The following is a 27,362-nucleotide window of genomic DNA, read 5'->3' on the forward strand; positions in this document are numbered from 1 at the left end:
CCCCAGATCGTTTGTTTTATTAGATTCCTTATATGACACCTGATCAGTGTCTCATCTCCTCCTATTAAGATGTAAACAGTTCATCTTTGTTTCAGTCCCTTATGGGGATTCATTTATCTTTTTACGTCTCTCTTAACTTGTGTTTGTATTTCAAAGTTTCTGTGCAGCTCTGGTCTTTTCATCAGGAACGCTTGGAAGTCCTCTATTTAATTAAAGATACATTTTTTTTTCTTTTCTTTGTGGGGCAATGAGGGTTAAGTGACTTGCCCGGGGTCACACATTTGAACTCAAGTTCTCCTGAATCCAGAGCCAGTGCTTTATCCACTGCGCCACCTAGCTGCGCCCCAGCATACATTTTTTTCCTCTATAGAATCAAACTCGGTTTTGCTAGCTAAGATATTTTTGGCCTATCTTTGGCCTTCTGAAACATCATATTCCAAGATCTCTGATTCTTTAAGGTGGTGGCTGTGAAATCTGTGATTCTAACTATAGTTCCTCAGTATCTGAATTCTTTCTTTCTGCTTGCTTATAGGCCTGGAACTTTTAATTTTGGTTGTAGTATTCCTGGACCTGAGCTTAAAAAAAATCCTATTTTCCCCCTTTCCCTTGTTTTGATATGATGGTTATATACTAGTAATAAAATAAATAAAATAATACAGTTTAGCAGTAAGCTTGGCAATGGAAACACTGTTGTTAAAAGTTCAGTCACTGCAATTTTTAGTGTACCAAGCAGCTGTTTGAAGGGACGAGAACACCATATGTAGTCTCTGTCACAACTACTCAACACTGCCATTTTACCAGGAATGCAGCCACAGACAATACATAAATGAATGAATATAACTTGATTTAAAAATGTAAAACCATTTTTAGCTTTTAGCAGATTAGATTTGGCCCCCAGGCCATAGTTTGCCAACCCCTGATTATAAATGGCATGATTACCAAATCTACAGATGACTCAAGTATGAGTAGGATATCTAACACAGTGGCTGAGTTGGAATATCCTCCCTGCTTCAGAAAAAAAAAAAATCTTTATTGGCTATAACAATTGGTTTGAAGCCAGTAAGATGAAGTGTAATAAGGATAAATGTAAACTCATACATTTGGGCCCAAAAAATCAACTTTACAAATGTAAAAGAAGGAATATACGACTAGTTAGCAATGTAAATGAAAAAGATCTGGGATTTTAGGGGACCGAAAGCTCACAATGGGTCAGCAGTGTGACCTGGCAGCTAAAGAACTTGCGTGAAATTGTACTCCAGAGAAGCACAGCTTCCAGAAAAAAATCAAGTGCTAGTGACACTGAACTTTGTCCTGGGTACTGTGTTTAGTATTCAGCACTCCCATTTAGGAAATGTCCGGAGAAGGAAAACAAGAATGTAAAAGGGCTTGAAATCATATTATATGAGAACTGGTTGAAAGAAATTTAGAGTATTGAGAGCCTAGAAAAAATTCAGGGTGGGACACCATATCTGTCTTCAAATATCTGAAGGACAGCCCTGTAGAGATTTGTTTTACTTAGTACCATAGGTAAGACAGAACCTAGAGTAATTGGTAGATGTTACAAAGGCAAAAACTTGATTTCCAGAGGGGGGAAAAATCTAACAATTAGAGTTAATCCAAAATAGAATAGGTTACCCTATATCAGTAGATTACCCCTCACTGGAGGTCTTCAGAGAAGGCATGACTATTTGTCAGTTATGCTATAGTAGGTATACTTTTGGGGGGTATGGATTGGCCTAAATGGCTGACCAGGCCTTCAGACTCTGAAATTCTGTGATTTTATAATTAATTTATCATGAAACTTACATTTATTGCTCACAATGGGAAATAAGAGCATGTCCTACTACCCTGACTTCTTTCCACAAAGGCTGTCAATTTTGTGGTCCTAAAATTATGCCAGTCCCATTCCCTGTAAGTATCTAACTACTGCCAAACTTGCTGCACCAAAGAATAAATAAGTAGTTCACTTTCTGAATGTAGAATATTATTCTTCTGGTTTTGTTTTGTTTTTGCAGGGCAATTGGGGTTAAGTGACTTGCCCAGGGTCAAACAGCTAGTTAAGTGTCAAGTGTCTGAGACTGGATTTGAACTCAGGTCCTCCTGAATCCAAGACCAGTGCTTTATCCTAGAATATTATTCTTAACAAACATGGAATGCAGAGTTCTTCCTATTATTTCTTTTTTTTAATTATGAAAGCAATTATTCATCAAAAAACACCTATTTGACATACAAAGAACAAAAAAGAAAATCACAAAATTGTGAACTTCTGTTACATAGTTAAAAAAACAACACAAGGGGCAGCTGGTGGCACAGTGGATAGAGCACTGGCCCTGGAGTCAGGAGTACCTGAGTTCAAATCCGACCTCAGACACTTAACACTTACTAGCTGTGTGACCCTGGGCAAGTCACATAACCCCAATTGCCTCACTTAAAAAAAAAAAAAACCAACACAAAATCATTTATTAGGTACCTACTATATGCCTGCCATTGTGCTAGGCACTGTGGACACAGACAAAAAAAATGAAAAAAGGAGATTACAATAAAATGCACATATGAAAAAATTTTAAAATAGTAACAAAACTGCCACTTAAATGCTGTATCTCTATTACAGTTCACTAATTATTGAAACACCAATAGATCTTAATTGTAACAGATAAGCATAGTCAAGCAAAATATACAAACATCTTTGTCATGTTCAAAAATGTATGTCACATTCAGCACCTCTTGTCCCTCACATCTCTGTCAAGAGATTTCCCCTGTTATTTCTCTGCTTCCACGTGCTTTGAAACAGCAGATTTACTGAATGGTCAACTTTTTAAAAAAGGAAATATAACTGAATCTACATACAACCTTCTCAGCAGTGCTGCCCACACTTACCTTCTCTCCTTCTTTGCCCATCTGCTACTTTGACCTACAGGAACTTAAAAATCTGCCAGCTGCCATTTATTCATCTCAAACTCAAATCTCAAAAACTAATTTTTGTAGGCTGTCTATAGTCTAATTTCTTTTAAGATATCATGTACTTAATCTGCATTTTTTCATATTCTTTATAAGCCTTCTGAAGTCCTTTTCATATGTATGTATCATCCTTTCCAATTAACTATTCTAGTCTTTTGCAAGATCTTTTATATTTCTAATAACCCCTCATAAGGTACAAATACAGGGCTTATCACAGTGGGCACTTCATAAATGACTGGACAAAAGGTTTCATTTACAATCTGTTTTCTAGCAAGCCTCAGATATACCTCCTCAATTCATTATTCAAAAGGCTTCTTTTCATGAATACAACAATTATACTTTTGGGCTCACTGTAGCAGTCCAATTTATGACCTATAACTTAATAGAGCAATTCAAAATCAACTTTTCTTCATATAGAGATGCATCAAAATTCAGTTTCATCTTAGCAAGTAATGCATTTGTTCTAACCAAATCATTTTCACCCTGTAAGCTACTTGCTCAAAGGAGACATATCCCTATTCTTAAAGACATGAACACTCTGCAGTTTGTGATGGAAATAATCCATTAAAGCATCTATCCTCAAAGTTTACGAGAGTGAGTCACTGATTCAGGAACAGTTTCATTTTAAATCTATTTTATAAAAAACAAGTTTTCAAGTAAGACTTTAAAATTTGGTTTCCTGGGCCGGCTAGGTGGCGCAGTGGATAAAGCACCAGCCCTGGATTCAGGAGTTCCTGAGTTCAAATCTGACCTCAGACACTTGACACTTACTAGCTGTGTGACCCTGGGCAAGTCACTTAATCCGATTGCCCCGTTAAAAAAAAAAACAAAAACAAAAACAAAAATTTGGTTTCCTAACAAAGTCCATTAGCTCTATCTACAATTATGTGACTCTAGTTTAAACAATGTAACAGTCATTTAATCTCATGCTGATAAATCGCAATACAATCTTTCCATTTTAAAAAAGGAAAGCAGGCTCCAACATAGACATGTGAGAAAAAGAGAAAGAAAAAGTTAATAACAAGAAGCCTAGACGCTATACAAAAATAGTAGGAAAAGCTTAGGTCAAATATGTGTCAAGGAATAAAAAAGCCAGGTGCTTTGAACAAACACTGCTTGGGCGGGAGACAAAATAAGAGGAAAATCTCTGGCAAAAAAAAGCATCATTCAGGCACATGAAGAAAACAAGAAAATCACCAATGTACAGTGGTGAAGTTAGCCAACTTAAGGAAATAAGGCCATTTGAGTTTGTACCCCTAGTCTGGAAGCTGACAAGCAGGGAGAATAAACTTTCTAAACCTCAGCTTTGTCATTTATCAAATCCCTATTGTTGTTGTTTGTTCTTCATTCTTGGAGTGATGTCATGACTTACACTGAATTGGATTAAAGTGAGGAAGGGCTATGCAAGGTCACCAACCTCAGTCTCTCCTCCAGAGCCATCTGGGTCCAGTGGCAAGATATTTATCAGGATGACTGGAGATGGTCCTGGATATTTTTTTTAAGGCAAGTAGGGTTACGTGACTTGCCCAGGGGTCACACAGCTAGTGTCGGAACTGAGATTTGAATTCAGGTATTCTCAACTTCAGAGCCAGTGCTCTACCTACCGTGCCACCTAGCTGCCCCATCAAACCCCTATTCGGTAGAAGTAAATGAATTATGATGTGCCTTTTATAGATGAAGGAGCTGATCCTCAGAAAGATTAAAAGATTTGTCCATGGTCAGATGCAGAATTGGAATTTGAACCCAGATCCTCTAATTCAAAGCCCAACACTTCACTACAACATGATGTCTCTCCGATCTTTTATTTGAAATCATACAGGAAAGGGAGGTTGGTGTTGTGCTGAAATAATCCTATACTACATTTAGAAAATTGGAAGGGGGACAAAGTATAGATTTGCCCCTTGTGATTAATGCTGAGGTTGATAATTTTTCTATCAACTAACAAAACTATAGCCTAAAATTTACAAAAACTATGATAGTTCTCTCTTGGAAGTTACTGGCAATTCAACAGTTTAAACTCAATCTAGCTGATCAATTAGGTATAGTCTATAAAAATCCTGAATCCTAATCCTGAAACACCAATCTTACATTTAGAGAGGAACAGCCTACGCCAGACAACAACCTGTTGCTGGATGGGAAGACAAAGTTCTTCGACCTTACGATTAATTAAAAGTTCTAGTTGACAGCTCCAGAAAATACTTGGGATTGTTTACAGAACCTTTTTTTAATGTAATGTTAATTTTAATAGGCACACATACTTCTGGCATTTGAACTTTCAACATGTTTTATGTATTTTTGATGGTTGCACTGGGCTCTTCATATAAGAGTCTGAAATGCAAATAAGTTCTTTCCATCCTCACTCTTTTTATGTTCTGAATTTTAAATGAAAGAGTAAGTTTGAATATTAGAGGTTTCCATTATTATCAAATTTCTGAGTTTCTTCCAATTATTGCTAACATCCCTTTATTTCCCCCACAAGACTTTCAGACACAGATTCAGAGACATTTTGTCCTGGAAAATATGCTTCCCTAGAATTCAGGTAGTTCGTTGCAGGTCATAACAGCATTTAGACATACGAGAGCCTAGCATAAGAAAGCAAATCAGAACACAATATACAAAGGAGGATGAAACTCAAAATCTGTGGAATAAGTGGGGAAAAAAAATTAACATGTGGCTTGTGTAGTAGTGCAATTCCTGAAACTGCAAGCTCTTCTGAAAATGAGGTTTTTTACTATTTAATTTTTCTTCTAGATTTATACATATTCTTCGAGGAGAAGATAAAAGAAAGGATCTTTTCTCTTCTGTCATGGTCAGCTTTCTAGCTGGAGCCAGGTGGTCCTTAGACCAACAAATAAAATCCAGGGGGTAGGATGATAAACGAAGGGGGTAATGAATTTTAAACCTCCATTTAAAGAGAGTTCACTAAAGATGACAAACGAAAATTGCAAGAGGGAGTTTCACCCAGTGGTTCTCAGTTCTGGACAACAGAACACAGTGAAGGGGGTGCTTAAAGAAGAATGAATTTTCAAAGACAGGAGACAGGAGTGCTAACCGAAGGAATTCTTTTATAAACAAATTACCCTTTCCCGAGAAAAAAAGCGACAGAACAAGGAGCAGATCTAAAGGAAGCCTCCAGGCCAACCAAGCTTTGGACTCCCTCTACGAAGGGCCAGAGCTGAGGCTCCTGGCTCTCCACTAAGCACACGCACCGGCTCATCAGCCCTCAGGTCACTGGATCCCGAACAAGGATAAAGGGCCAACCCTGCCCGAGGGCCCCCCTCTCTCCCCGCCCCGTCCCCTGCGGAGAAAAGGCTGAGCCCCATCTAAACGTCACCGTGACCACAGCCGGGCCGGGCCCTGGGGGACGTCGGTAAGCAGAGGGGGGGAGGCGGGGCGGGAGGGAGGAAAAGAGGGACGGTGCCGCGCCTGGGCAAACCGCGCGTGCCCGTTCCCCCCTTTCCTGCGCAACCGGGGCGAGGTTCTCTCCCAACCCGGGGCTCGCGCCTGCCTCGGCCCAACAGCGAGCAAGGTTCGCCCCAACAACAGAACCACCAAGGGGGAGGGGCGCAGGCTCCCCGGAGGCGCGGCAAAGACAGGCCCCAGGCGCGCCCCTCCCCGTCGGCCCAGAGAGCCACAGCCCAGTGCCCGCAGGGCGCCCCGCCCCCTCCATCCGGGCGCGCCCCCAAGCCTGCCAAAGAAATAGACCAGATTTCCCACCCACCCCCCCACTTTCCCCAGGCCCAGGCACGCGCGCTCTCAGAACGGCGGCGCACGGCGGCGCGCGCCGGCGGGAGGGAGAAGAACCCGCTTTGCGCGCGCGCACCCGCCTGCCCTCCTCCTCCCTCCCCCCCACCCCACCTCAGAGGCCAGGCCCGAGCTCGCAAGCGCAGCCCCCACCACCAGCACCCCTCCAGATAACCCAAAGGGAGGGGGCTGGGCAGAGGCATCGCGCGGGAGACTAGGGATGTTCTCGGCTGCTCGGAGCCGCCCCGCACCCTACGGGGCCCAGTAGACTCGGCCCGCTCCCCTCAGCTCCCTCCGCCGTTGTGTAGTGGTAGCGGCGGTGGCACCCTCTCGCTCGCTCACCAGCGCCGTGGCGCCCCTGGAGCCCTCCTTACCCGCGCCACAGCCCTTACCGAGTGCCGCCGCCGCCGCTCCGCCCACGGGCCCCTCCGTGCCGCCTCGGGCCCCTGCTCTACCGTCGCCGCTTCGAGACCGACAGGATTTTCCCCTCACAGCTCCCTGGGCGCCATCTTACATTCAACCCCGACAGCCAATGGGCGCCGAGCTCCTCTCTCGCGAGAACGGAAAAGGCAACTCCCGCGAGAACTAGCCGGGGCTTCCCGGCCCGCCTTAAAGGGAAAGCGTTCCGCTGCAGCCCCCGGGCGTCCTTAGATAGACGTTTTCTCGGAACCAAAAGACCTGAAACGAATCAGTGCATTTCTCTTTCCCACCCTTCTTTCTTCCTTTAGTCGGTAGATCAACATCTCCGCTATTCCCCACCGCTCCCCCCCAGCAATAGCGGGTTAGAAAGTAGTCATCTCAAGGGTTCTGCGGGTCAGGGCCGCGTATAGCTCTTGGCCTCAGTTTCCCTCCCGGTCCTTGCCTGGGAAGCTGAACTGGCCTTGGATATCAAGCCTAAGGCTTGAGGCTGCAAGGGCTTAGCCTGAGTATCTCAATTCACCAGACCAGGCGTTCAGAGTGGCCCCCGCGAGACAACCAAGGCCGTTCCCCTCCCTGGGGTGGGGTCAAACCCGGGTGTCACCCTTCGTGCGGGGAAGGGACCCTCGTAGAGTGGGAAGACCGGGGTGGGGGGAGGGAGGAGAGAGGGACGCTGAGTCCAGAAGGCCGGCGAACCCAAGGAGAGCAAGGGATTGGGGAAGGAGCCTGGATCAGGCCCGCGATAGAGGCCTCGAAAACGGGAAACATCCCCCGGGGATCCTGGAGTTCCACAAATAAAGGAGACCCAGCATGAAAAGGGTTGATTTACTCCACCCTGGAAGGAGATGGGGAAGCCGGGGAGCACTAGCAGTGGAGGTCACAGTGAACGCACAGGCCAAACGGGGTCTCAGGGGTGGGCCCCGAAGAGGAGGCACTGAGGCTCTCCTCCCATGCCCGTGAATGGGGGAGAAAGGCAGCGGTGCCCAGGGAGAGGGGCCGTGTCTGGGGGTGTTGCCCATCCTTCCCCATTCCCTATGGCGTGGGTCTCCTATTATGCCCCTGACCCTCACCTGGCGGGCCCTGGCTCCCAGCACCAGCTGTCAAGGCTGTCCAGCCCAGACCTGGCACTGTCCTGGCCCCAATCCTGAGGCTTTGCACTATAGGCCATCCTGGCGGGGAGACTCGAGCCCTTTCTACCCCCTCTCTTCCCATCCTCAGCGAAACTACCTCCTACTCAGCTGCACCAGCATCCCTGCTTAAGGTGGCCCGGAACTGATGCCCCTGCAGGCCCCGGGGTCCTCAGTGACTCCAGGACCCTGCTGCTCTCAGAGTTCCTACAGCAGCTCTGGTTAAATAACTAGCTCCCCCCAGGAAAGGGGGGGCTCAGTCCTCTTGGGAAAGAACCCCGGGGGAGCAGTGCAGGCCCCTTCCAAGCAGGGGGCAGCAAGCCCACAGTTCCCCGCAGTCCACCTTAAACCAGGCCCTGGGTGACTTTGGTGTTTGTATACAGTGGGAAATGTGGAGGATGTTAAAGCTGCAGACACACTCCCTGCCTTTAGAGTAGGGACTGCAGGATTGGGGGGAGGGACCCCAAAAGAGGCCAGACCACGAGCCTGCTTCTAAGAAGGGCAGAGAGGGTGAGGCTACACCACCAGGCAGGGCATGCACCTCTGCCTGCTGATGGAGCACAAATCCTGGAGAGCTTTCCTCTGATTGGGGAGGCAACAGATCCCCTAGGACAAATCAGCTGGGTCTGTGCCCAACCTCCTGTCATTGACTCTACAGCTTGACTAGACTGGGGCCTGAACACTGCATCCCTTAATGATCTAATCTTAGCTCCTTCAGCAGGGAGGCAGTGGAAAAGAAGCTGCATTTGCATGCTGGTTTTGCTCTTTACTGAGTTATACTGTCCCTTGTCTGGGTTTGCTGCCTCTAATAGAGGAATCGGGGATGGACAAGACAGCTTCTGACATTCCACCTATATCTGTAAACATTTGAGAGCATACATGGTGGGAAGGGAGAGCCAAACCAAAAACAAGGGCCTCTGACCTCAAGAAAAATAGTTTCTGGCTACCAAATTATTTAAGGCATCAGAGAAAGAGGTTTCTGGACTACCCCCATTAAAATTCCTTGAGTTGGGATTCTAGTCTTTCCATTTGAATTCCCAGCACCTACCACAGTGGATGGCACAGGGTGAATTCTGAATAAACTGCTTGTTGAGTGATACAACCCCATATCTATCCATCTTACGATCTCATCCAAGACTACTTTCTGTCCCTGATCTGAGTCATCAGAAGGCATCTTCTTGCCTTCAGGCCATAGACCCCTACTCTCCTGTTTTTATCCAATTGGGATAGAAGTAGGGGGGGGGGGGAGGAAGTGGGAAAAATGATCTGCTCTCCTCCTCCAGTAAGCTACTTATCAGTAGAAGCAGTTAGGAAGATTAAAGAGATGATCAAAAGTAAGTGCTTTGTTTTGCCCAAAGGAGCCAAAGAGGGTTTAAAGCATATCTCTTGCTCGTTAGTAACTCAAAATCCAGGAAAGAAGGGGAAAAGGTTTGCTGAATAGAAGGAAGCCAAGCAAAGCCTAGCTTAGAGATTAGGGGCCACTAGCCCCAGTCGAAAAGGCTATTATTCCCCAGGCCAAAAGTCTATGTATGTATGAGTACAGTATTTGCCACCATCCCCTGCCCCAACTCAGTGAGGACAGACTCCAGGGAAAACTGTACTGCTCTTTATTAGTCATCCTGAGGTGGCACTACAGGTGAGCATGGCCAAGTTGGGCCCTGATAAGGCAAAGGTAGAGTTGTCTTCTGCCTTCCAGACTGGTGACTTCATCCTGGACTCAAGGCACTCACATTTTCCCAGGGTCCTCCTTCAGAGTGACTGTCCTGTTAAAGACAAGCTAGAGAGGGAAAGAAAAGCAGAGTTAGGTCACATATAGTCCCTTTAGGCCAAACTGAGACTGGGTCAAACATGAAGTACCAGGCCTCATTATAAAACATTCAGTAAAACAGATTCCATGCTACTTAGATTGCCTATACAGTCCTGTGTATTCAGTGACATTACCTCCTCAGGAAAAAACAAAACCTGAGCTGCATGTTAAAGAACATGGATTCTAAGGGCCTCTGTGAGTTTAGGCAAATCATTTATCTGGGCTTCAGTTCCCTGATATGTAAAATGGAGAAAATGCCACCTGTCCTGCCTACCTGACTTCTGAGGGCTGCTATTAAAATCCATATGAGATAAAGCATGGGCCCTGGATTCAGGAGGACCCAAGTTCAAATCCGTCCTCAGACACTTGACACTAACTGTGTGACCCTGGGCAAGTCACTTAACCCTCATTGCCACCACCACCCCCATCCTTCTTTGAGGCTTTATCATCACCAAAACACTACCTCATAAGAACCAGACAACAACCCTGTGCAGTATGCCCATAACTAAGGGGCAGAGGCTCCACCAAAATCCAGCTCTGAGCCCTCCTCATGTGGTGGAGGTGGCACTCCATTCTTGAGGACCAGCCAGTCTGAAAAGGAAGCTCTAGCTCCGAAAGACCCAATAAGACACCTCACCACGAAGAGGGGCATGTTCTCGGGAGACTGAGTTCAGTCTGATGAGGGCTGGGCACCAGGTGATACATTTTAGTCATAAAAATACTCCAAAGGGGCAGCTAGGTGGCACAGTGGATAAAGCACCTGCCCTGGATCCAGGAGGACCTGAGTTCAAATCCATCCTCAGACACTTGACATTTACTAGCTGTGTGACCCTGGGCAAGTCACTTAACCCTCATTGCCCCCCCAATACACTAGAAGATGTCTATTTTTTTTTTTTTGCAGGCAATGGGGGTTAAGTGACTTGCCCAGGGTCACACAGCTAGTAAGTGTCAAGTGTCTGAGGCCGGATTTGAACTCAGGTCCTCCTGAATCCAGGGCCAGTGCTTTAACCACTGTGCCATCTAGCTGCCCCCCAGAAGATGTCTATTAAATGCATGGAAGGACTGGGATGTGTGTCAGAGGAAGGCACCCTAAGAGATAAAATCATAGACTGATTTAGATACAATAAGACAGAGGAAAAGAGGCTTGCCCAAGTCAATGTGTTAGAGCAGGGCCTAGAATTCAATTCAACTAACACCCAAGTTCGTTCCTCTTGTTGACAATACAAGATTTTCAGAGGGCATTATGTTTCTTCTGAATACAGAATGAATTTCTGCTTGATCCCCAACCCTGGCACTATAACGAGGTGCTGATATTTCCTGAACTTAGAGAAAAGAGGAAAGATGGCTGTGTGGCCAAGTCCTCAGTGCCCATTCTTTAAGTTAGAAGCTGGAATTAAGATCAAGTGCCCTGGGTTTAGGGTAGGTAAGCAGGTAGCAGGGGTTAGGAAGGAGAGGAAAGGAGAGTATTGGCTGACCTTTCTTTCTGTACTGTCTGGATCCACTGAGAAGTAGCCCAGGCGTTCAAACTGGAACTTATCAAAGAGTTTTGCACCACTGACTGAGCGATCCACCAAGGCATCTTCAATCACACACAGAGAGTCCTGTAGGACAAACCTACATCAGACCATTTTGTACACAGGTGCACTCTTTAGGGAAGTTTGGGTGGGCTCATCCCACAGACACCGCTTTCTGGACTGTACAGCAAGAACCTCCAGTTACTTCACTCATACACATTTCCTAGGAGGGAAAAACACCCAAGGCCTAGTGGCCACTTCCTCAGTCCCCAATATAGACTCACCGGGTTCAAGTCACTTAAGAATCCACCAGGCACTTCAGAAGAATCCTCAGGGTTTTTGTGTTGGAATCTGCAATCATATGCATCTTGTGAGGCTCCATGGCTATTGGTCAGAACCCAGCTCTCCCTGGCATCTTCCCAACAACTGATAATTGAATTCTCTAAGGCTAATCCTGGATTCAAATTAAGCTAATCCTTTCCCAGTCTTTTCCCAGACTCACAGCCTCTCGTAGATTCGGACCTCACACTGCAAGGGCTCAGACACCCAGTGTATAAAAGCTTTGGGCTTCTCAGAAGCATCTGACTTGCTGCATGTCACCTCCAGCTCGGTCACCTGGCCACTGGCATTCTTTATAATTAAAAAAAAAAAGAAGAGATTAACCCATTGAGTTCTCTGGGATGTATGTTCTTTAGCTCCTGGTTTCCACATCTCCTAGGACCCATGGGGCTTCTGACCACCAGAGGTACTTCTCTGGCCAATCTGTTGACAAGGTTTCCCCTGTCCTTCTGCTAGTGGGGAAAGAGGTGAAAGAATGACAATGCTGGGGGCGCAGGGTGCTCTACCTTTGACTCTTTCCAAGTCACTTGTAATGACCTAGGAAACTCAGTGGGTTATTGCCAACAGAAAAGGTATGCTCCATTTCCAGGCAATATCTGTGCTAGGAGGGAGACACCTCTTACCTTGATGACATTCTGTACACTGATAACATAACCCGCATGTCTTAGGCCTACTGGCTGGCCTGGTGCAAGACGCTTGTAACCCTTTTCTGGCTCCTGCAAAGAAAATTATGTCAACACCAAGGAAAAAAATAGTTGCTAATAGCTTTCTTAGTGCCCCATGCTTGCCTCAACAGACAGACACCCAGTCCCAAGAATGTAGTTAAGGTTAAAGAGCTGGGACACAAGATGACTCTGGCAAAGGCATAAACAAGGTAACTGTGCTTGTTGGAAGGCTTGGGGACTGCCTAGAAGTTAGAAAAACTCTGAAACAGTTCCATTTTTTTGGACCCATAATCATGGTTCCAAAATCATGGTCCCAACCCACCACACACAGCCCCCAGGTCCCAGGAGAATCATAAGAATAAGCAGAGACCCAAGACAAGAAGCCAGCCCCCTCCTAACCTCTTTAAAATCTGTGTGCTCAATGTAGATTGTGGATGAAAAGGGGACATGGTGGGAGCCTTTGGTTTCATCAGCTGGAAAGTTGGGTACAATGACATCAATTGCCTGTCAGAGAGGAAAGCACAAGGATCACATGATTTAAGGCTGGAGGGGACTTTAATTATCTAGCTGAATCAATTCATTTAATAGACAATGAAGCAGAAGCCTTTATTACCAGACGCATTAATATGCCTAAGGTCATATAGGTGACAAGTAGCAGAACTAGAATTTGAGCAGAGATCTTCCAAATCCAGGAGCATTTCGTGCCACTTCTCATCCAAAATCTTCCTCCCTCCCTCCCTCTCTCCAGTAGGAAACAACATAATATATGGATGTTCAGTACCAGAGAAGGGGAGGGGGGGGGGGTTTGAGGTTGAGAGATTATGGGAAAAGGCAATAGACTAGATACATCTGCATTCCAGGAAACCTTAGTAGGATATGTCCTTAGAGCCCATTCCCCAAACTAACTCCCTCTGCCTGCCCTTAACCTTGCTCGATGGGAAGTTGGTAATGGTGACCCGGAGTGGCTTGAGTACAGCCATGGCCCGGGGGGCCACATCATTCAGCACATCTCGAACACAGGCTTCTAGCAGATGAGGTTCCATCGTTGTCTGGGCAACAGTCACACCCACCTGCCAGAAAGAGGTTAGTTAGTGGCCACCCAGAAGCTACTTGGCCCAGGGTATGTGGGACTCTGGACATTCCCACACCTACCCGGGCACAAAAGTTGTTGATAGCCTCAGGAGGGAAGCCTCGACGACGGAGAGCTGTGAGCGTGAAGAGCCGAGGATCATCCCAGTCCCTGCAATACAGGAAAAATGGATACCTGCTTAGGATGTGGCTCTTGTACCCACTGCCCTAAGACCCTCAAAAACCACAGGAATCTCAACATTTTAGGTCTGGAACTGACTTTCATGGATCATTTGAAAGTGTCCTCAGAGAGTTTTAAGTACTTCGCCTCCATCTAGCCTCACTCCACCCCCAGCCCCACTCCATGAGGTGAGGATCCCAGGCATGATCCCTACTTCATAAGTCAAACTGTGTCTGGCCTACACTGTGCATAAAGGAGCTTCCCTTAACTGTAATGATATTAGTTATTAAGACTCAACATTTCAACAGGCCTTTAACATTTACAAAAGGCTTTCCACACAAGAACCTCTGCGGCGGAGAGGAGCCTCCCCAGATGCTAAGAAATAAGACAGGTGAAGTAATTTGCCCAAGTTACTTCAAATCCACAGCTTTTTCTACTGCATAATAAAGAGCAATATAGATCTTAAGCTCAAAAGCAGGTCCCTCCAAAAGGGACCTCTAGTCTAAATGTCTCAATTTACACTTGAGGGGGCAGCTAGGTGGCACAGTGGATAAAGCACCGGCCCTGGATTCAGGAGGACCTGAATCTGTCCTCAGACACTTGACACTATGATAAAATAATGGGACTTTGCAGACGGCCAGGAGCCCCACCTGAAGATTTGGAATTGATTGAATTGGGTGAGACTGAGAGACTGAGAACCTACTTAATGATGATTAAATCGGGACCACACCTGGCTGGCCCCAGTAGGGTGTTGTTCTCAGAAGTTGAACCTAGTTAAGGTTGATTAAACTGAGACCACATGGCCAATCCTGAGTTGAGTGTGTTCTCAGAGGCTCTGAGACATCAACAGGAGACCACTCTCCATGGGAACCTCCCATTTCGAGGAGGAGGACATGAAGTAGGAAGCTGAGGCTGGCGGACTGGAGCTTCCTCTTTTGGTTTGAGACATTGGCTTGGCAGCAGAACTTCACAAGAACTGCTAGGAAAGCTAGGATTTCCATACTATAAGGAATCTGTTCTCAATCTTTCTGTCTCTTCACTATCTTATAATATATCTTTTAATAAATCCTTAAAAGCCTAAACTCTTGCTGAATTTATCAGTGATTTTAGCCAGTTTCCCCAAAAAACAGGGGGGGGGGTGCAGATTAGAACCCACATTAGATTTTTTTTTTTTAGTGAGGCAATTGGGGTTAAGTGACTTGCCCAGGGTCACACAGCTAGTAAGTGTTAAGTGTCTGAGGCCGGATTTGAACTTGGGTACTCCTGACTCCAGGGCCGGTGCTCTATCCACTGAACCACCTAGCTGCCCTCCCCCATTAGATTTTAAACAACACAACACTTACTAGCTGTGTGACCCTAAGCAAATCACTTAACCTTCATTGCCCCCCCCCCCAATTTTACACTTGAGGAAACTGAGGCCAAGGGAGGCTGAAGTCACTTTTCCACAGTCACACAACAAAGTAAATAGAGGCAGGATTTGAACCCAGGTCCTCTGACTCCCAATGCAAGACCCTCCCTACTGATCCACTGGCTACAGGACCTGATCATGATACATGGGTGTAATAAGGAGGCAGAGCCCAGTCCAGGCCAACAGATCCATCTGATCAGTTCAGACAGGAGAGTCCAACCCTCCAAGCAGAGGGAAGTAGAGCTCATTCCAGAATCAGTATTCCATTAGCAGGAAAAGAATGGGCCCTGGCTATCACTGTAGCTCTACCAGTACTCTACCCTTCTTGAGACCAAATCATCTAGAGGCCAACCTTAGCATAGAATTTTGTACATGAAGAAATTGGCCCACAGAAAGGAAGCAATTTGTCCAAGATCTGAACCCAGGTTTTCCAATTCAAAATCTACTACTCTGTCCTATGCCATCTCAGAGAATGGGGTGGGGGCTCCTTTACAACGGCCATGCCTTTTCAGGACCACAAATTTACCACTCACCCTGAGGGGACTCTCACCTGACAGCACCGGCCTCCACCAGCTGAATGATCTTCCGCTTGGACACAACTGTGTAGTGTAGATTGAGACGCCCATACTCCCACTGAACAGGGCAGTACACATCAAGTGCATTGCAGAGCCAGAAGTAGGAGGAACGCCTGAGGACAACAGGTACTCCAGGACAGACCCTCACACAGCTGGGTCGGGTCACACTGCTGATCATGGTCTGGGCTTCCAAGGACTTCCCCCGCCCCGGCATCCCACCCTGCCATGAGGTTCTTTTCTCTCTCTGTCGCTCAATCACTACCATGGAAGAGATACTGAGTCCAAGGTTTATCAGAGCAAAGGGTTACAGATGCTGCCCTCCCTGGCCTCTGCAAACTCACCTGGCCTGGAACTCTTTGGTGCACAGAGAGTGGGTAATATGCTCGATGGAGTCACAAAGACAGTGTGTGTAGTCATATGTGGGGTAGATGCACCTACAGACACAAACAGAGGTCAGAAGTCTGTGAGTTAATGACAGTGCTTAATTCCCCCCCATCTCAAGGAAGGGTCTGTACCCCAGTTCCCTCTAGAGCCCAACCTTGGCCTTAACCCCAGGGCAGCGACACCCACCACTTATCGCCAGTTCGGTGATGAGGTGTGTACTTGATTCGATAAGCCACTGGGTCCATCTTTCCATCCTCCATAACCAGTCTCATCCTCAGTGTGGCCTCTCCTTCAGCAAACTTCCCCTTCTTCATTCCCTGAAGAAAGAGACTCACACTTACACTCAGGCCCTAGGCAAGTTTCCCTCCAGGTTGAGGATTGATCTTCTGACCATTGATGGTCAGCTCACCTCAAAAAGCAACAAAGACTCTTCGATTGGCCGATCTCGCCATGGGGAGGGTGGAGGATTGTGGCCTTTAATCTCTTCTACATGCTGGTGGCAGACATAGGCATGACCCCTACATGGGTAGAAGGAATATCACAACTTCTGTATCATGTAGCAAGCAATAGAAAGAGGCCTATCTGGTCTGCTGACAAAAGCACCATGGCCCATGCATGCCAGCTTTTCCAGCACTCTAGGAGCCTGGGAATCTTTCCAGGAAGAGATGAATTCACATCCCCTGGCCTTACCTACGGATGAGCTCCACAGCCCAGGCATAGAGCTGGTCAAAGTTGTCTGAGGCATGAGTAATCTTGTAGGGCTTGTAACCTGAAAAGCCAGGGGGCCCAGCCAGTCAGCCCGAGTGAGAAAACTTCCCACCAAGCCCGATTACCCCACCTCCTCGCTCCCATTTCTCCCTAACCCCTGTCAGCCTTAGCCTTGGACTCCATACCCAGCCATTCCACCATGTCCCGGATTCCAGTGAAGTATTTCTCTTCTTCCTTCTCAGGATTTGTGTCATCATAACGCAGAAAGCAGATTCCATTGTTGGCCTATAGCAACCAGACATTGTCCTGGACCCCAGTACTAGACTATTAGACCCTGCTAAAATTATCTTCTTTTGTCTACTTATAGGTTGGAAGCCTCAGAAAAAAAATATTTCAAAAATTCAAAAAAAAAATCTGGAGTTCTGTCAAATTGGAAAATATTCATTTCCCCAAAGCATGAAACAAAAAGCTTTGCTGTTTCTAAATGTACTAACCATGATAATTTTATAAGGCCCCAAGTTCATCCAGGTTACATGCTTATGTCATAAATGAACAGTGTGATTTCAGATGGGTAAGTGGGGCTTTAAAAACCAAATCAAAGGCCCCTATGCCCTCAAAAGTGCTGGTAGTTAAGGGGCCCTAAGGAGTCACTAGGCCCCTCCCCCAATCACCAGACAGTGAGCTTTTGAGTCAGAGTACACCTCCCAGGGCCACCTCTCATGGAAGGACTGCTCTGCATCACTCAGCAAGAGGGCATCCTATTTCCCAGAGTCAGAGGGTTAAGCAGCTGTGCCAGAGTTACCACAGGATCACCCTGCTCCCCAGGTTCACTGGTCCTTAAAAGGTCATGTAGTCTAAGACATTTTTCAGATGAGGAAACTGGGCCCAGAGATGTGACCAGACAATCCTGTCCTAGTCACCATGGGTTCCCATTTCTCCTGGCCACCAACCAGGTTCACAGTGTTATTCCCATGGGCCATCCGAATGAGCCACTGTCCATTGGGTCTTTGGGTCACTACTGGTTCATAATACTCTCCACAATAACAGTAGGAAATAAGGAGACCCTCTAACCTACTGGGAAGCAGCATGATACAGTGAAAAGAATACCAGCTTCGGAGTCAAAGGACTTGGGGTTGGAATCCTCTCCTATTCGGTATTTGAGTGACTATGAGGAAGTCACTTCAACTCTGTGGGTCCTAGATTTCCTCTTCTATAAAATGAGGGGACTGTATTCCATGGCCTCTGAAGCACCTTCCAGCTCCAGATCTAGGAGCCCATGACCCCCAGATACTGGAAATAAGGGGATAGACCTCTACCCTTCAACCAGGATGGACATCTACCTTAGCATAGCCAAAGTTGAAGTTGATAGCCTTGGCATGTCCAATATGCAAAATGCCATTGGGCTCCGGTGGGAATCGTGTTCGGACCTAAGAAAGGAAGAAGATGGAAAGGAGAGGTTCAGAAGGCCTAGCTAGAGTCACTTGGCTGTGTGACAACTGAGCTCATTGACGGTTCCTCAATTTTCTCCAGGGCCACATTAGAAACCTGGGCCCAGCAGGAGCACTGGGCAAGCCCATAGAAGTACCACCTCCCTTGCTGGCCCCAGGGGTCACTGTGGCCATTTCCACACCCCAGGACCCTGTGCCCTTGGTCTTGATTCTCAGGACAAGTAAGAGAAGACTCTGATGTCCAACCCTCCTACCGCCCCCCACCACCAAATGGAGAGGACCCAGGCACCTGCCCTCCTGTGATTTCCATGTGCTGCTGCAACAGAGGCATGGTGTTGGGTGTAACCACATAGCCAGGGGTTTTGTAGTTTTCACCTGCAAGAGTCAGATGACCAAGAAGAAGGTTCCTCAGAGAGGGTGGCAGGAAAGGATGACACATTGCTTAGGCCTGGGAACTATACCATCAAGGGGGCAGGAGAAGGATGAGCCTGGATGAAGCTCCTAGCCAGAGTTAGTTTTAACACCCAAGAAGAAAATGACCAGGGAGTTACTACCTCACAGGGACTGATCCTGAGCCCTCTTAGGGAGGTAGGGGAATGATGGATATTTTGGTCAGATAATTTAGAGTCAAGGATCACATGATGCTTTACCAAACAGAAATGTGAACCACACCTCTTATTCTCATCTCCCAAAAAGAGGAAGTGCCTTGGCCCTCTGTGGCAGCTTCCAGCTGAACCACTCACTCACCAGGTTTGTGGAACTTAAGTGCTTCTCCCCTGAGCTGTTCCATCAGAGACAGAGATTTTCCAAGCTCCTCACCTAGAGAAGCCAGAATATACTGTAGTAACATCCAGAGACAGCACCAAGCTTCCCATTAGGCTCAGAAGCAGTGCCAGGAACCCAGTGGCTGACTCAACTCCAGCAAGAAAAGTAACCTACCCCCTCCTAGCAAATAAACCCAAATTTTCCCTGGATCTTGTCCCAGAACTGAGGGAAGAGTTGGTGTTTGCAGGGAGAGCTTTGGTGCACAGACTACCTAAGGTGGTAGGTATTGGTGCTTCATTTTTTTTGTTTTTTTGTTTTTTTTTTTTTTGCAGGGCACTGAGGGTTAAGTGACTTGCCCAAGGTCACACAGCTAGCAAGTGTCAAGTGTCTGAGGCCAGATTTGAACTCAGGTCCTCCTGACTCCAGGGCCAGTGTGCTCTATCCACTGCGCCATCTAGCTGCCCCTTCGCCACCTAGCTGCCCCAGTGCTGTTTTTGAAGTGGACCAATGACATCATGGGTGATGTCCTGACTTCTGCATGAAATGGATTTAAGTGAGACAGAGTTGCACAAAGTTGTCAGCCTCACTTTCTCTGCCAGTCATTGAAGTCCAGTGGCAAGACGAAAATCAAGATGACTGGTGATGCTTCAGGATGCAGTGGGGTCTTTCAATGTCTAACCAAGCTCTAAGCGCTCCACAGAAGCTATTTCAGTCACCTTCATGGCCACTGAACAAATGGTTCTCATCTAGGTTTGAGGCCTGTGGTGTGGCTGCTGAGCATGCTACAGCTTCTTGGAGCCACAGGTGAGAGCTGGGTGACAGGTGGACATCAAAGGAAGATGAGCAGCCCTAAAAAGGGCTCAGCAATCCCTGACCCCAGCGGTGCTAGTCTTCCCTGAAACTCCATACACCCCACCAGCTGAGGCAAGGGTGAAGGAACCTCTCTCAGAGCCAATCATCCCAACATTCAGGTCAAACCTGAGTGAAGCAGGCTGAGAGAGAAAAAACCTCATCCAAGGGTGAGCAAGCTCTTTGGCAAGAACTGTCCCAGGAGCCGAACACAGGAAGGAGGTGAGAATAGTCACAGCCATTCGACCTGCAGTTCCAAAGGACAGTTCAATAGGAACCAGCCTCCAGGATCACTTCTAGTCCTGAGATCAGGAAAGGACCCTGGTGATCTCATGAGCCACAGCTTGGGAATTCCAGCCACAGGTGCCAGAGTAGGAACTACCTCAACTCTGCCTCGAAACCAGGAACCTCTAAGTTGAGGCTAAAAATCAATCCCTCCCATACCAGCGGAGCATGGTATCCGAGAACCACACATCCTACATGCCAAGAAAAGCTGTTTGGTTCTGAAGTCTCTGGCCCAGCACCAACCACACAACAAATGGAGTGTACAGGGAAGAGAAAAGGGAGAAGAGGATCCCCATGGTGCCTCAAGAGGAGTGCAAGGGGCAGATACCTATGTCCCATAAGTGGATGTGAATACCAAACCAGGAAGTAGCTTAATTTATACCATTTGATACTGTGGTCCTAGATGCCTTCAAGTCCTTCTCCTCATGTCGGGTCTTTGCAGCCTAGAGAGCAAAAGCAGCAAACACAGCCTAGTTTGGCCTCCTTTAGGACACACCACTAAACCCAAACCCACAGCAGACAGGAAGAAAAAAGATCCAGTATCCCAAAATTAGATCCTGGCCCAGCCTCCTGTTCCCTCAGCTTGTCCCAAAGATGCTGAGCAACTGGAGCCACTCACTACCTTGGGCTTCTTTTCCAAATCAGCCTCTGTCTTTGGGCCTAGAAGATGAAGGACCTGAAAAAAGATGGGAACAATGAAGATGAGGCAAGAGTCCGATCCAGGTATAAACGATGAATACAGTTCAGACAAAGCCTAAGATGGGTATAGAAGGACAACACTGTTCACCCTTTCCTTTTCCCTTGTTTGCTCCATTATTGGGATAGAATGTGCTCTATTATGTCCTTAAAGTCATCTTAACTATTAACATAGACAGCTAAAGAGGCAGTGTATCAGTGGGAAGAGCAAAGGATTTGGAGTGAAAGGATCGGTCTTAAACCCATCTCGACCACTAGTTACTGCGTGTGTGACTTTGAACAAGTCACTTGATTGCTCAGGACCTGTTTCCTTTTCTATAAAATGTAAGAAAGATTTGGGCTTGGAAACATCTCAAGTCCATTCCACCTCTAAACTTACTGGCCTATGGGTGCACAGTTCAAACCAAGACTAGGTACCAAGGTCTCACCACTTGACTGTCTTATATGACAGTCTTTTGTAAATTCCAAACTGTCCACCACAGTTGAATTGCTGACAAACACCCACCTGCATATCCACCTCATTCTTAATGGTCTTGCCATCTGCCCACTTCAGCGCTGTCCTCGCCTCACCTGGAAGAGGAGACACGAGGAAGCTGAGAACCAGGGAGTAACAAAGGAACCCAGCCCTGCCTATGGTCTGCTTTCCACCATTGTATCAGCATCAGAACCAAACAGAATTCAGGGATGAGCCTGGTCTTTCATCGAGCTCTAGATCCAAACCAAAACAAGTAAAATGCCTGTGCTTGGTCTCAGATCATAGATCGACCACTCAGCTGCAAGAATCAAGATCACATGCTCAGTTCTCCACCACCACCCCTTTATCCTCCATCCCATTCCAAAAGGCCTAGGGCAAAGGTGACAAAAACAAAAGCTGTAGAATATTTATCAAGGGCCTACTATGTTCAGAGCCTTTACAAGCAGCCAAATTGGGGGGGGGGAGAGAAACTGTCAGAAGACTTGCTTGAAAATTCATTCTGCCATATAACCTGAACTTCCTCATCAATATCTGCCTATCTTGAAGGAGTGAGGCTAAAACCAATGAATAGTTCTGAAGATTATCATTAAGAACCTCCTTTTTCCTATTAATCGGGTGGCCTGGCATCATTAGGCCAAGAGGATCCCACACTTACCCATCAACACCCCCATGTTGAAATGATACCGGTCCCTCAGGAGCTGTTCACGGTGCTGACCAATCACAGCTTCAACCTTTGGGGATAAAAGAAAACCTTGAGATTTATATCAGCCTCCCAAGGACAGCTTCTCATCAAGAGAGAAAGAGACCAACATAAAACAAGGTCACAGGATTTTAAAGATGAACAGAACCTTAAGAGATCATTTAGTCCAACCATCTGATTTTAGAGACAATGAGTGCAGGCAGGACTTAAGAGACTTATCCAAGGTCATACAGTTAGTGTAAGAGTCAAAGAAGGATATTCAAGAGTTAAATCCACATCTTCTAACTACAAATTATACGATGATGCTTTCTCAAATAGTGATGGGGTGGTAGATAAGGGATGGAAAGATGCCCGAGTTGGCTCAGTAATGGTGAAATCAACAAAGCCAATTCCAAAATAATCCAGATCCCTTCTGTCCCAGGGAATATGAAGGTCTGGTGCACCCCTCTATCTTACTATGCTCAAACATAACTGCTTCTCCCTAATCTCCGACCCCAATATGCCTCCCAGCCCCAATGTAGGTCTATTCCCAATAACATCCCTTTCCCTAGGACTCACAGCCTCTTCAATCTGCTCCGGGGTCACTGTGACACCCACACCACACTCCTGCTCAAAGTCCACGATATTGATAGGGTCCAAGGGATGACTCCGCAGGTACTCCAGGGCAGCTGAGAAAAGAACCAGTCAGGATGCAATCAACAGCCTCATGCATTTAAGAGATCTGAGATAGTCTGGATATATAGGCAAATCTCAAATAGACTGACATTTAACCAAGACTAGAGGCTGAGACACAAAGCAACACTAGGAAAAGGGTAGTTTCAAATATTAGCCAGACATCTTCAACATTAGCTGCTAATAACGTTCTGAATGTCCAAGACTCTGGCTACAAGAGAATGAATTCTCCACCTACAATCCCTAGGGAGGGACAGTGCTGATCTTGCCAGGATATTCACTCACTGGTAAAACCTGTTACATTATGTTTAAGCAAATGGGTAATTTTAGGAATGACCACAGACTGGTAACTAAAGGGAATGGGAAGGAAAGGGCCAATACTTAGCAAAGAGCTACACATATGTAAAAGGACAGGACATGGGGCAGCTAGGTGGCCCAGTGGATAAAGCACTGGCCCTGGATTCAGAGAACCTGAGTTCAAATCTGGCCTCAGACACTTACTAGCTGTGTGACCCTGGGCAAGTCACTTAACTCTCATTGCCCCACAAAAAAACAAAGAAAAATAAATAAAACAATATATCCTATGTGAAAAGCAAATTACTTGCTGTCTCCCATATCAACCCACATCTTCCTGCCTCTGTATATTCAAGGAGGCCATCACCTCCTTATCCCTCATTTCATTTTATACTTGTATATCTGTCTTATCCTCTGATATGATATCCAATCCTTGAGGACAGGGACTGTGTTCTCCATCCTGATATACCCAGGGCCTTTCAAACAGTAGTCACTGAATATTTAATTAAATTGGAAACTAGAGGGAAAGTCCCCCTACAACCTCCACTGAGCTACAAGAGGTCTAAAGCTACCAGACTAAAAAGATAGGATGTTTCTGGGGATATCATGGACTATGGGATTGAGGGTAAAAGAGGAAGAATTAGGGAAGAACCTTGAATTAAAGGGATTATAGCAGGAATAGCTAAAGTACCACTATAGTTTAAGGTCCCCAAGGTAAAAGGAATAGAGGAAATGAATGGCTGGGAAGAGAGGAATGGGAGCCACTGTGGGCTAAAGAGGTAGGGAGAGAATTAGAGTAGTTCTAGGAAATCAAGGCAGAACAATAGCTACCAATTAACTATAGGTGTGTGTAGTACAATAGAAAAAACAGACTAGGTTTCAGGAACTAGGGAGAAGAAGCCAAACCCAATGCTAGATTTTAGGACCATGAGAGAGACCAGGTGTGTGGTGCCATTAGGGGAAAGAAGGTACACCCACCACTGAGCTGCAAATCCGTGAGGATCTTCTTGTTGATAACATAACCCACCAGAAAGGACAACCGTCTGGGATCTTTGAGACGGGAGGCCACATTGTATAGAAGTGTTCCTGTAGACCTGTCAATGCTGGGACCCAAGACTTGCTGAGCCTATTAAAGGAAGTAGACAAAGGATGAAAAGAGGGCAGAGTTCCAAGAACTCCATAGAAGGATGTTTGTTACCAACCCCACCCCACCCCCATCTCTAAAGGACATAACACATAGGGCACATCATGGAAGTGGAATATCAAGATATTGGAATTTTATAGATGTGGCGCATGTTTGAGGTGAGGGAGCATATCTGCAAGGTAGCTATGTGTAAGGTGGCTTACCCACAGGGATCATGATCCTGGGGCACATTATAGGTGGAGGGGGTACATTTCCAAGGCTTTAAGATATGGGAGAAGAGGTTATACTTGACAGGAAAAAAAGCCGTCACTTCAAAATATGTCATTTCTTGTGTAGGCATCAGAAATGGTTCTAGTGGGGTAAGGAAAATAATCCTGGAGGTATGTGAGCTTACAAGGTTAGGGCCTGGACTTGGTGAGAAGTCAGGTATTATTCCAAGGGCTCAATATAGTTGGGAAGGGGATAAGAGGTAATTACAGCAGTTATCTTAGTACAGATCAGAAGGAAAGATTATTTGGGAAGGTTTTACTCAGGCAGAATTATATTCAACAAAGATTTATTAAACACCTACCATAACGTGCTAATGTGTTAGGAATTTTAAAAAAACAAACTAAAAAACAGTCCTTGCTCTCAAGGAGCTTACAATCTAATTTTCCAGGGAGAGGTTATCCTACAGTGGGAAGAGACCTAGATTTGGAACCCTGAGGACCTGGCCTAAAACGCCCCCTCCCCAATCCCCAAGCTTTGTGACCCTGTCCAAAAACACTTAAGGTCTCTGGGCAGGACGCTGATGGGGTTGGCCTAGTCCTAGATCACCTGCAAGGTTTCTTAGCTCTCAACAAGTCATCCTGGGGCGGGGTCGGGGGGGGGGGGGCGCCGGGGGTTCGTACTAAGAGAACTGAAAAGGGCAGGAAGCAGAGAGAGTATTATATGGTAAGGGGTAAGGGTGTCATGTAGAGGGTCAGAGTGTCATGGGGGCAGAGATGTCATGGGTGGACAAGGAGGGTGTTATGGTGAGGGTATTAGAGAGAGAGTGTTAGAGGGGCAAGAAAGGGCGTGGGGGGGCGGCAAAGAGGGTGTTATTCGGAGAACTCTCGAAAGGTCGGTAGATGGGAGGGAGGGGAGCACACGACCAGCCGGACGCCCGACAGGCATGAGAGGCTGCGGAGGAGGGGAGACTCTGGGGGAGAGGGACCCCTGGCTCCACTGGGGAGGGGCAGTGGGGTTACCGCGGGGATGGGGAGGAGGAAAGGGGCAAAGTCTGGTTCAGGGCGTTCCGCCTGGGGGTGCTTTAATGCCGGGGAGGGGGAGATCCCCGGAGGCCCGGGCTGTGCTCTCTACCTGCGCCGCCGCCGCCTGGAGCTGCGCGCTCAGCGCCTCGTTCTTCAGTGTCTCGCGCGCCTTATGTTCGCTCAAGCCGAGGCCGGTAAAGAGAGACAGCGAGTCCGTCGCCATGCTGGAACCGCTCGGATCGGGAAGAAGCGTTCCCGACTAATAGGTGCCGCTTCCCTTGCTCCCAACCAATGGGAAGGCAGGCAGCTGTGCGTCTCCGCAGAAGGACCAATGGGTTAGCTCCTGGGGGCGGGGTTTGGACGGCATTTCGAGGCGATTAAAGACCCTCAGGCGGAAGAACCGGCCCGACCGGCTTCCCCCGCTTCCGGAAGCGGCCATGTTAAGTGCTGGCGTAGCCGAGGGGCGTGGCTGGACGGGAGTGGCTGGGAGGCTTCCTGAGCTTTTCGGGAGGAGCTGAGCGAATGGAGGTTTCAGGAATGGCAACTTGAGCTGCTGCCGTCCTCGGTGCCTGCGTGGTTGCCCCCTGGGAGCTGTATCTGCCAAGAACACGGTGGACGATAAAACCTTCCCGCATGGGTGGTTGGCAAAGAAACTGCTTGCGTTGCTCCCGCGGTGTGCCCATTTCTCAGACTGGTAAAAATGATTCTGAAAAAAAAATGATTCTGGTTATGGAGTATCTGTAAATCATAAGAGGTGCGTAGGAGCCATACCAGAAATCCTGGTTAGCAGCTACCTATTAAGGTGACAGAAATACTGAGTTTATGCTCACCTTCCTGAAGTAGGTTAGGTGGTGCAGTAGATAGAGCACGGAGCCTGGAGGCAAGAAGATCTGAGTTCAAATGCAGCCTCAGAACACTTATTAGCTGTGTGACTGACCCTAGCAAGTCACTTAACCCTTATTTGCTTCAGTTCCTCCTCTGTAAAATGGGGACACACTGGAGAAGAAAATGGCAAACCACTGCAGTATCTTTGCCAAGAAAACCCTATAGGACAGGACTGAACAACATCCGCAGACAGGAGTTACAGAATTTTAGGATCCTGGAAGGGGCCCATCAGACCGAAATTCCCACTTTTAAAATAGCCTAATATTGTTTTATCAGGACAACTGGGGATGGTGAAGTGGATAGAGCACTGGCCATGGAGTGAGGAGAATCCTAGTTCAAATGGGGCCTCGGATACTTGACACTTACTAGCTGTGTTACCCTGGGCTTCACTTAATCTCAGTTGCTTCAGACATTCAGGGCCATCTCCAGCCGTCCTGATGTATATCTTGTCACTGGACCCAGATGGACCTGGAGGAGAGAGTGAGTCTGATGACTTTGCACAAGCCTGCCTCACTTAAATCCAATTCATTGGATTTAAGTGAGGCATCTGTCATGTTCCTCTTCGAGAAGGAAGAATAAATAATAACAACAACCCGTCTGTCTTTCTGTCTGTCTATCTGTGTGTGTGTGGATGTGGATAGGCCTGAAGTCAAGAAGACTCTCATGAGTTCAAATCTGGCTTCAGACAATTATTAACTATGTGATCCTGCGCAAGTCACCTAACCCTGCTTGCCTCAGTTTCCTCATCTGTAAAATGAACTGGAGAAGGAAATGGCAAAGTACTCCAGTAGTGGATAAAGCATTGGCCCTAGATTCAGGAGAACCTGAGTTCAAGTTTGGCCTCAGACACTTGACACTTGACTTTAGTAGGCAGAAAAATGTGCAGAGAAGAAGCAGCAGCATATTGAAGGGCCTCCAGTTCATTCCATTTGAAGAGCCATCAAGGAAATACTGTGTTTAACCTGGTGAAGAGAATACTTAGGGGAGACGGTAGTTGTCTTCAAATATTTGGAGAGAAGGCC

General features: G+C 46.8%; 2 protein-coding genes across 2 annotated transcripts in view; both read right to left on the minus strand.

Annotated features, from left to right (window-relative positions):
- The window catches only part of QRICH1 (glutamine rich 1), a 72,353-nt gene extending 64,026 nt beyond the window's left edge, over positions 1 to 8,327 (minus strand). The window contains exons 1-2 of the mRNA XM_043979935.1: positions 8,190 to 8,327; positions 7,095 to 7,380 (exon numbers count right to left, since the gene is read on the minus strand). The gene's annotated coding sequence lies outside the window, so the exon portion shown is untranslated. The remainder of the gene's footprint in view (positions 1 to 7,094; positions 7,381 to 8,189) is intronic.
- Positions 8,328 to 9,837: 1,510 nt separating this feature from the next.
- On the minus strand, positions 9,838 to 25,727 carry QARS1 (glutaminyl-tRNA synthetase 1). Its single transcript, XM_043978322.1, has 24 exons — positions 25,565 to 25,727; positions 24,058 to 24,205; positions 22,672 to 22,781; positions 22,069 to 22,144; positions 21,444 to 21,508; positions 20,865 to 20,918; positions 20,625 to 20,685; positions 19,091 to 19,162; positions 18,633 to 18,718; positions 18,236 to 18,322; positions 17,081 to 17,180; positions 16,878 to 16,956; positions 16,597 to 16,705; positions 16,374 to 16,504; positions 16,145 to 16,237; positions 15,779 to 15,916; positions 13,724 to 13,811; positions 13,498 to 13,641; positions 12,971 to 13,075; positions 12,530 to 12,622; positions 12,070 to 12,197; positions 11,852 to 11,918; positions 11,529 to 11,654; positions 9,838 to 10,023 (listed from the first exon to the last, which is right to left on the minus strand). The coding sequence occupies exons 1-24, from the start codon at positions 25,676 to 25,678 to the stop codon at positions 9,973 to 9,975; spliced, it is 2,325 nt and encodes a 774-aa protein (XP_043834257.1). The 5' UTR covers positions 25,679 to 25,727; the 3' UTR covers positions 9,838 to 9,972.
- Positions 25,728 to 27,362: the final 1,635 nt, after the last annotated feature.

The sequence above is a fragment of the Dromiciops gliroides genome, chromosome 1 (assembly GCF_019393635.1).
Source record: "Dromiciops gliroides isolate mDroGli1 chromosome 1, mDroGli1.pri, whole genome shotgun sequence".
Classification (NCBI taxonomy): domain Eukaryota; kingdom Metazoa; phylum Chordata; class Mammalia; order Microbiotheria; family Microbiotheriidae; genus Dromiciops; species Dromiciops gliroides.

Coding starts and splice junctions, on each gene's coding strand:
- QARS1 (XM_043978322.1), bottom strand. CDS start 25,678: ATGGCGACGGACTCGCTGTCTCTCTTTACCGGCCTCGGCTTGAGCGAA. Junction 20,686..20,864: donor ATTTGGAAAAGAAGCCCAAG/GTAGTGAGTGGC, acceptor TTTGCTCTCTAG/GCTGCAAAGACCCGACATGA. Junction 17,181..18,235: donor TCAACTTTGGCTATGCTAAG/GTAGATGTCCAT, acceptor TGGTTGCTATAG/GCCAACAATGGAATCTGCTT.